General features: G+C 42.1%; 1 protein-coding gene across 3 annotated transcripts in view; it reads right to left on the bottom strand.

The window, feature by feature from the left end:
- Positions 1 to 10,028, bottom strand: part of TMEM169 (transmembrane protein 169) — an 83,099-nt gene that overhangs the window by 19,672 nt on the left and 53,399 nt on the right. For 2 of the 3 annotated variants that reach the window (XM_085872520.1, XM_085872521.1), the window contains exon 2: positions 698 to 949. In XM_085872520.1, coding sequence (XP_085728646.1) covers positions 698 to 901 — 204 coding nt within the window. In that variant the 5' untranslated portion in view covers positions 902 to 949. Of the gene's footprint in view, positions 1 to 697; positions 950 to 7,501; positions 7,647 to 10,028 lie in introns of those variants that run through there. The other variant, XM_085872522.1, reaches the window with a different exon arrangement.

Here is a 10,028-nt window from a genome sequence, read left to right as displayed (position 1 = left end):
TGACCATTCATCATTGATTGAAGCACAAACTTGCACACATCTTGTCAATGACAAATTCAGAGCATCTACTGAACTTTCTGGGATGTTGCACAATTTTTCAAGTAGGTCCACTTCCACTTGATAAAGTGAATGTGGGCAGTCCTCTAATCACAAACACTCTGATGTAGAATATATCCCAAGCATGTTAAATTGATTAGTGTCTGGATATCGTGCAAAGCAGTCAATTTCAGTGATGTGGTCCTCAAGTGCAGCAATGACAACATGTACACTATCCAGATGTCTGTTGTCCACCATAAGTACAAAGTTTGATCCTCACCGTTCAGAGGAGAGATGATTGCAAGTGTAATGAACTATTCCCTGTAATTGACACAAGTCATAGCACCCTAACAATTTATGACAAGACAAGTTATTAGGCAATCTTGGATGACAAGACAATTGGATGGATGGGACAGACAGATGGATGGGCAGGCACGACGGACGGACCGACGCGAGCAATGGATGGCTGGATGGGTGCCGACAGATGAGGGGGCTTGTGATGGACAGACAAGCATGCGACTGATGGATAGGCACATGTGCTGCATATGCAGGCACTTCAACTCTGCAAGCTGTTCAATGCTTTTGTGGTTTTGGCAAATTGAGAAAGTTTTGCATTATCATCTCACCAGCAAACATCTTGTTATATCTTTGAAGAACTCACCTCCTCCGTGTCTTTTAGCTCCTCCGATGAATGAAAAATAATCACAGATTCAGGCTGTGGTTCTCTTTTTTTTCTCTTCCGTTTTCGTTTCTCCACTGTCATACAAGGTGCTTTACCATCCTCAATGTGATGCCAAATTGAGCCCCGACTGTTGGTATCCTGATCCTCCACTGGAGGATCTGCCTCCATGATTGTCCCCTCCATCCTCCAAGCAATCCCCCCAGCCACCACCACCTCCAGGACTGCCTGTGCCTATCGTGGACAGAGCACAAATGTAAAACTCAGGGGAAATCCAATAGGACCATGTATTTATTTGAAATAACATTAATACATTGAGCTTAAAGGTGAGGTCACCATGCTTCAAACAAGGAAGGTGGTAAATTTGTGAAAGGTTGGAAAAGAAATGGTTTTGGTAAATGGTTAAAATGCACTTCAAACAAATGCACGTCACATTCTGCATATTAAACGAATTTCTTACACTTCGCCTTCATGTTATCATTTATTAGCTCTGTAGAACATCTTAATATTATGACCTTTATCAAACTTTGATTCCATATAAGTGGACAGCATTTCACATTGAAAAATACATTTCTTCAATATCATGTAACTACTTTAATAACATGGATTGTTATCCATCTCAATTAAAAACATTTTCTCATGAGGGTAATAACACTGAACATTGTGCCACTTCACAAAAATTTTTATAACCGTGACCACCACCCATCAATCGCCTTTGAGTAACGAACTGTAGACATCTCAGTGCTGAGTTCCCATTCAACATTTATTATATTTATTACCTGTCATCATTAGTACCTTCAACATCCAGACGCAAAGATCTACTGCAAAGAAAGAAGAACTAGCGCATGAAGCACAACACGATGGCATTGGCATCATCTGCCTGCAAGAACACCGTATTGAACACTCAGAATCGCCACTACAAAAGACCTTTACCAGTGGTTATGGTTTAATAACTTCTTCAGCATGGAAGAACTCAAGGAATGCAGCAACAGGCAGAGTAGGCTTCCTTATTTCACCAAGGGCCTTGAAATCTTGTCACTCTATTGTGGGCCACAATGAGCGTACAATCGAGATAACTCTGCAACTGTCCTGTGCTGCTATAGCCTTCATAATGAATACCCAGAAGAAGATGTAGTTAAATTCTACCAAGAACTCTCAACCATAGTCCATGTAATTGCAGCTCACAATCTACTCTCTCTCTCTTTCTATCTAGTGCAGCCTGTGGCTGCTGGTTGCATCATTGGTTAGGATGCGGCTATGCCGCTGATGCAGTGTCCCCCTTACCAGTTCACTGGTTCTCATTTTGCCGACCTCAGAAGGATGACAGGCTGAGTCAACCTCCTGATGTATTTTAATTCAGCAGCCAACGGGGCTTGAACTCAGGACCCTCGGATCCCAAACGCCACCCTAACCACTAAGCCAACACCAGGCTTCCCAATCTACTAATATTAGGTGGGGATCTCAATGCCCAACTCGGGTTTACAGACACTCTATTCACCTGTGCAGATGAATCCAATAGAAATGGGAAGCAATGAAAGACTTTATCGAGAACACAGCCTTGTTGCCACCAATACAAGGTTTCAGAACCCCAAGAATCGGCTTTGGACCCTTTGCTGTCCAAATGGTCAGCTTGTTCAGCTGGATTACATTCTGGTAAGAAAGAAATGGATTAATTCCATTAAGAATTCCAGAGCTCACTGCTCTCCTTCGAAGGTATTCAATCAGACCATCGCATCGTCTCATGTAGATGCCAGATCAGCTACCGCAAAAGCAAGTCACCAGCTAAAGATCCTATGAAGAGCATAGACTGGAAGTGTTGTGAGAGATTACCTCTGTGAGCAATTTACAGTAGCAGTTCATAACAGATTCTGCATCCTGCGTGATGAACTAGATCAGTGGTTCTCAACCTTTTTTTCCCCATGCACCCTTTTCACCATATGTCAAAATGTAATTTCCCACTTTCCAAGATTGTCTGACTCAAAAGGTGCATTCCAAATAATTATGCATATAATCTTGAAAATCTTTTCTTTTTGGCAGCTCTTAGAGCACCCTTATTCTGGACATTTCCATCTGTCTGTCTGTCCGCGAAACTTTGGTCAAGCCGAGGGGCTAAACCACTCAACCGATTCCAATAAAATTTGGTAGGTAGGACCAATATTTCTGGGAATCGTGTGCTTTCGAATATGGGACCCCGGGCCCTAGCAACGGTATAGCAACGGCCCTTTAAAGTGGTCAAAAAATCGAAAAAAATCAAAAAAAAATAATCGAAAAATCGAAGCTTAGAGTTCTGTGTACAATCTATCTAGCTCCCTTCATGCCAATTTGCAGCCTTAACAAAAAATATTTGTAGGAGGAGATGGGTTTTGGGCGAGTACATGTCGAACATTTCAGAAATGGTTAATTGCGAATATCTCTGAGAGTCTGATTTTGGTGAAATGTGTACAATGTGGCTAGCATGTACACAAAAATGAATGGTTGCTATGCACACCTCCGTTGCTTAGCAACAGCTAAAATACTTTATCGTACATTTATTGTGGACTGTACAAAAAAATCAATACCTCCGAAACTGGACCTCCGAGGGACCTGTTTTTTTGTCCCCAAGGAGAATGTCTTACAGCATCATATAAAAAAATAAAATCTTTAGCAAATAGATAAATGGAATTACCAGGGCTGCCATTTGTTAGTCTCTTTGGAAACGCCTGAAATTTCACAAGGCGGGTTTCTGGACGCAAACTAAGAGGGCTGTGATAATCATATTTATTGTGCTAAATCGATTGATAGCATGTACATGAATATCGGCTAGTCGCGTCAGCCAGCTTTCCATCTAGAGCGAGCAGCCATGTCGCCTACCGGCTTGTTTCTATATTAGTACATATAGATTTATTTGGATTATTTTTATAGTGGAGTTTTACAAATTTAATAGCAATAGAAAATGTTGATGGGTTTTAAAACTTGAATAAAAGTAGTTTTCTTTAACATTCCTAACGAATTACTTAACAGACTAAAGTTACTGAAGCATACTTCAATAAATAAAAAGTTCAATAGAATGCCAGGGTATTGTAATTCATTTTATTCTGATGAAGATTACAGTCAATGAGAAACCTGTGATTGTTTTTTCTTTGCCAATTCTTGGATACGCGGAGGAGTGCTTGAAAGGGCACAACGCAGGTCATTTTCAACCTCCAATCTACTTCGTTGCTTCGTTTTCATTTGCAACAGAGTTGAAAAGCCTGACTCACAAAGATATGTCGACACAAATGGAAGCAGTACATGGATAGCTCTTTCTGCCACTTTTGGGTAGGAATCGCATATCAAGGGCCAAAATTCTGTGATTGATTTCTCATCGAACATATCTCTTTCTCCCGAATCAGTCTTCAGCTCCAGAAATTCTTCTTGACAATCATCAGGAACTTTTTCAATTGACAATTTAAATGGATTTCGCACCAAATCCAACTCCTCATCACCGAGTTCAGGAGAATATCGGCTGAATTCATTTTCCAGTCCTGTCAAATGCTGCAAAATTTCATTTTTTGCAAATTCTGGAAGCCGTTGGTCTTCACCACCAGCAACAAGAATTGATGACAGTTTCTAAGACATTGCAACATTTTTGATCTTGACCTTTCTCTGCCAATTTTCCAGCTTGCTCATGAAAGCTTTCAAAGAATCCATGAATTTTATGACGTTTGTATTCCTTCCTTGCATCTGAAGATTCAGTTTATTCAGCTACTCAAAAATGTCAACCAAATAGGCAAGGTGCATTATCCATTCCTCATCATCCAGCCAGGCAAAAAATTCCATCTTAAGGCCCAGTCACACCTTGACGTTTTAGCCAGCTTATGCCGATTTTTGGAAAATTTGTCTAAAACGCTGGTACACGTCGAATACGTTATGGGTAAGTTTTGATAACATTGAGAGCACGCTGAAAAACACTGCCATACGTCGTTGTACGTTGGCTTTAAACGTTGTACTTTTCGGTTGTCCTCAAATTTTCCATGCTTGAAATTTTAAGACTTATGCCAGCGTAAGACTCACACGTTCCGCATAACGCTGGCCATTAGTTGTAGGCACGTCACGTGATCGTTGACACACGTTACTTGTGAGTTACTCATAAGTCGAAACACGTCGAGGTAATGTTTAGCGTACCCGAAACTTATTTCTAACCTAAGAGTTACGTGTTGTACTCACGTTACGCGATCGGTGACACACGTTACTTGTAAGGTGCTCATAAGTCGAAACACATCAAGGTAATGGTTAGCGTCAGTGTTCCAGACTCCCTGGGTTTTTTTTGGGGGGGGGGGTTTCTTCCTTCCTTCGGTATGATGGTGATTTTGACACTTCGATTTCTAGTGCGGTTATAATATAATATAATTAATAGGCTGCCGCTCAACGATTTAAATCATAACCGCACTGTACACTGAACACCGTCATAACAAAGAAAAAAAAACCGGGAGTCTGGAACACTGATGCTAACCGTTACCTTGACGTGTTTCGACTTATGAGCACCTTACAAGTAACGTGTGTCGATGTGTGTCAACGATCGCATATCGTGCGTACAAATTATTCTCATCGCATGCGGAGCATGTGTCATACGGCAAGTACGTCGTAAAATTTTCAACATGTTCAAAATTACAAGACGTACTCCACTTACTACGACGTATGATAGCGTACTTTAGCGTTCTATTCACATATACCAAACTTACCCATACCGTATTCGACGTGCGCCAGCGTTTTAGACGCATTTTTCAGAGGTCGGCATATGCTGGCAAGATCGCCAAGGTGTGACTGCGATGTTGACACTTCCATTTCTGCGGCGGTTATGATTTGAATCGTTGTGCGGCAGCCTTTTCATAACCTATGCCACGTCATCGTTGGCGATGCATGCAGCGCGCTATGCCTAAGTTAGACTATCGCTGGGCATAGGTTGTGAAGGCTGACAACAGGTTCAGCATTCGTTGGTATAAGTTATCTATAACACAACGAAACGTTCTGTGTCCGTTACTAATATGTTATGCATAAGACAAAGTCGTTATGAATACGTCCGAATCTTTAAAAAAACATCAAAAGTTCAACGTAAGCCACCGTTTTACATACATTTTAATACGTTGCCATTGCTGGCTAAAACGTCAAGGTGTGACTGGGCCTTTACCCTGAACTTCAAAAAATAATTTGAGCTCATCTCTCAGCTCAAATACTTGCTCAGTTACATTTCCTCTTGAAAGCCATCGAACATTTGTGTGGTAAAGAAGCAACCGATGGCCTGCATCCATGTCAATACATAACTGCTTGAAAAGTCGTGAGTTGAGAGCTCCTCCTTTGACAAAATTCACAATTTGAATTGTTTGATCCAAAACCTTCCCTAGTGGAGCTGGAAGTGTTTTTGAGGCCAGTGCCTGACGATGGATTATACAATGAATGCCTTTCACTTTTGGAGCTCACTTTCTCACACAAACTTGAAATCCACATTTTGTCCCCAACATGGCTGGTGCTCCAGCTGCACAGAAACCACAGACATTATCCCACAAAAGAATTTTTGATTGAAAGAAAGATGAAACCTTTTCCAAAATATCTGAGGCCTTGGTAATTGTTTCAAGAGGAGAACAAAAGAGAAACTCCTCTTTAGATGAACCTGAGTGAACATATCTTGCAAACACCAGCAACTAGGAACATGATGCCACATCAGTCGATTAATCAAGTTGAATTGAAAATAAGCCAAATGCTGCAGACTTGATCTCCTGTACAACTTGATCCTTGATGTCAATGGCAATGTTGCTGATCCTCCTTTAAACAATACTGTTTGATAGTGAAACTGTTGCAAGTTTTTTCTCCAATCCATTTCCCAACACAATTTCCACCATTTTGAGAGCGCAAGGTTTGATCAAAGTTTCCTCAATTGTATGTGTTTTTTTTCTGCCTTGCTATCTCCAGTGCTACGACATAAGAAGCTTCAATAACCTTTTGCTTCATTTGTTGGAATACCCCTGTTGAATCCAGCTTCATCATTTTGAGAGCATTCCCATGACATTCAAAAAAGCTTTTGTCCTTGTCCTTGTGTTGAGGATGAACATTCTGCAAATGTTGCTTCAACTTTGTTGGTTTCATAGAATCATTTGACAAAGTTTTGCGACAAATAACACATGGAGGCCTTTCTTCTCCATTGATGATGATGGATGTGAATCCATATTGAAGATATGAATCATCGTACCCTCTTTTTTGACACTTATGATGGGCTCCAAATTCTGTGAATAAAAAACAAGAATAAGTCAAAGATAACTACAAATGGAATATTTCCACAGATAAAAAAGTGAAATATTTATCTTTATTTTTTATTTAATCTGTGACATTCAATGTTTATTGAATGTCACAGATTAAAATAAAAACAAACTACAATTCTCGAGATTGTACATTACATAATCTACAGGACATCACACCTTATTCAATAAAATGTGATGTCCTGTAGATTATGTACAATCTGTAGAATTGTACTTTGTAGAAAGATCAATATTCCATCAGTTTGAGTCTGTCAATCTGTGGTCCCAATTCCCCCCTGAAACCCCAAAAATTCCCCCCGGGGGGGGGGGAATTCCCCCATGGTTGAGAACCCCTGAACTAGAAGATAACAACAACACCTCAGCAGTGTATGACACCTTGATCACTGCTAACAAGGAGATTGCTCTTGAAATGTTCCCCAAGAAAAGAAAGTGTTATTGCAATAGTCACCAGCAACAGAGTCAACACAGCCAGAGAAACCTTGAAGAAAGCTTTAAGGAAGCACAATGCTAGACTCACCAGAAATACTTGCAGAAGCTTAGAATCTGCGAAAGCTGCTTTTGACAAAGCTTACACCAAGGTCCTTGATGCCCAAGTGAAGTCCAAGACTGACGAGCTTGACAGTTTACACCAAGAAAATAAGCATGCAGCAGCTTGGCAGGTCCTGAGAGAGATCACCAATAAGAAGGCTTCTCCAGCTATCCGTATCAAAGGTAACACCATAGAGGAATGTCTTAGCCTGGTGTTGGCTTAGTGGTTAGGGTGGTGGCTTGGGATCCTAGGGTCCTGAGTTCAAGTCCCGTTGGCCATTGAATTAAAATACACCAGGAGGTTGACTCAGCCTGTCATCCTTCCGAGGTCGGCAAAATGAGCACCAGTGTACTGGTAAGGGGGACACTGCATCAGCAGCATAGCCACGTCCCAACCGATGATGCAACCAGCAGCCACAGGGAGAGTGAGAGTGAGAATGAGAGTGAGAGAGAGATCTAAACTGCTGGTTTAAACATTTTTTTTTTTGTATACCTTGTCGAGGCTCGTATGAGAGCTAACACAAAACACACAGCAAAGGGAGCATGAGCCAAGAGGGGCAGGAGTGGGAAGGACAAAACAGTGGGGAACAGAGACATTACATCTGTGGAAGGGAGAGAGATGGGGCGGGGAACACTGGATGTACAAGATGGATATTACAGGGATTTTCAGGAAGGAAAGCAGTGAATTTGAAGGACGTGGGTTTGGGGTGGATTAACGGAGGTAGAAAAGATCGAGAATTTGAATGGGGGAAAATAAGAGATGGTGGGTGAACAGCTGTTTTGAAGGCCTGGAGTGAGGAATGGGATTGAACAGACTGAGGGAGTTTATTCCAAAGGCAGGGAAAAAAGAGGATTGAAAGAGTGAAAGTGAGCAGTGATTCGTGATTTTGGTAGTTTTACCAGTAGGGGGTTGTTGGCGGATCTTGAGCGCCCTGCGGAAATATGGTGGGGACAACTCGCAGACACAGCAGGGGGGGGCAAGACCGGAAAGGAGATGGTAGAAGACAGAAAGACCACCGACCTGCCTGCGGTGAGAGAGTGAGAGGCCCAAAGACTCAGCCTCATTGCAGGAGATGCCAATGATCCAAAAAGCCTTGGTTTCCACAGCGTGAAGCCGAGAAAGGTGGTAGGCAGGAGCACCAGCCCAGAGGGGACAGCAGCACTCCATCAGGCTGTGGACAAAAGCTTTGTACGTGGTCAGGAGCTCAGGTGGGCCGAGGAAGGATTTTGCACGATGGAGGATTCCCAGTCGGCGACTGGCTTTGGAGGCCAAGTTGGAAATGTGGCTTTCCCAGGAAAGATCGTGGCAGATAGTGAGGCCCAGAAGCTTGAAAGAAAGGACTTCTTCAGAAGGATTGTTGAGAAAGTGGATGGGGAGGGGGGGTTCCAAACGGTCCTTTCGGAGAGAGTGTGAGATTTTTTCGGATTGAAAGACATGTTCCACGTGTTGGACCAGTTTGTGATTTTACCCAGATCTGCAGAAAGTGAAGAAGCTGCTGCTTGCCGGTCTGAGAGATGACAGATGGTACGGCAGAGGGTGGAGTCATCAGCAAAGAGATAAAGAGGATAAATCTTCTAGCAATCGAGCAAAATAAATTTTAGCAATCTTCAAGGCAAACCTGAGCAGAACACCAGTACTGATGATCCATTCTTTAATCACAAAGTTGTTGACATTCTTCCCATCAAGACCGGTCCGTTCTCTATGGAGGAACTCCAGAAATGCCTGAGAAAGCTCAAATGATCCAAGACTCCTGGTCCCGACAATATTCCAGCTGTTGTCTGGAAGAGCCCACTTTTTCATCCAGACCTGCTAGATTTTTGCAACGAAACCTATAGAGGCAACAAACCAGCGACCTTCTCCAAATTTGCCATTATCCCTCTGCCTAAAAAAGGCAACCTCTCTCTTTCATCTAATTACAGAGGTATAACATTGTCACCTCTAGCCTCAAAAATCTACAATTCTACGCTGCTTAATAGGATTACCCCTCATCTCCATCCTATTCTCTGACGCAACCAGAATGGTTTACGGAAAGGCAGATCTACACCTCAGATTCTTGCCTTAAGGAGGATCATAGAAGAACTAAAGATCTCTAAGCAGAAAGCAAGCTTCGTATTTGTGGATTTATCAACAGCCTTTGACAGCATCAACAGGAAGGTCATGCTTCAAATTCTTTTGAACTATGGCATCCTAGAAGAAACAGTGCAAGCAATTGCCATAATGTACAACAACCCCTTTAGCTATGTTCAAAGTATGGATGGCCCAACCGAGGAGTTTTTCACAACAGCAGGCATCCTCCAAGGGGACACCCTTGCTCCTTATCTTTTTGTTAAAGTTGTGGATTACATTCTCAGGCAGTCAGTAGAGACCATGAAAGAGAAAGAACTGACATCAAGCCAAAAAGGTCAAATCGAGACAGAGATAAGCATCTCACAGACCTTGACTATGCAGATTACATTGCCTTAACAGCGACACTTTTGAAGGATGCTCAAGACCTTCTAATTTATGTTGAGGATGC

This window comes from Eptatretus burgeri, chromosome 3 (assembly GCF_056783735.1).
Source record: "Eptatretus burgeri isolate ZD-2024b chromosome 3, Ebu_testis_v1, whole genome shotgun sequence".
Classification (NCBI taxonomy): domain Eukaryota; kingdom Metazoa; phylum Chordata; class Myxini; order Myxiniformes; family Myxinidae; genus Eptatretus; species Eptatretus burgeri.
The sequence above is the reverse complement of the archived record's forward strand: the minus strand, read 5'-3'. Positions and strand labels throughout refer to the sequence as shown.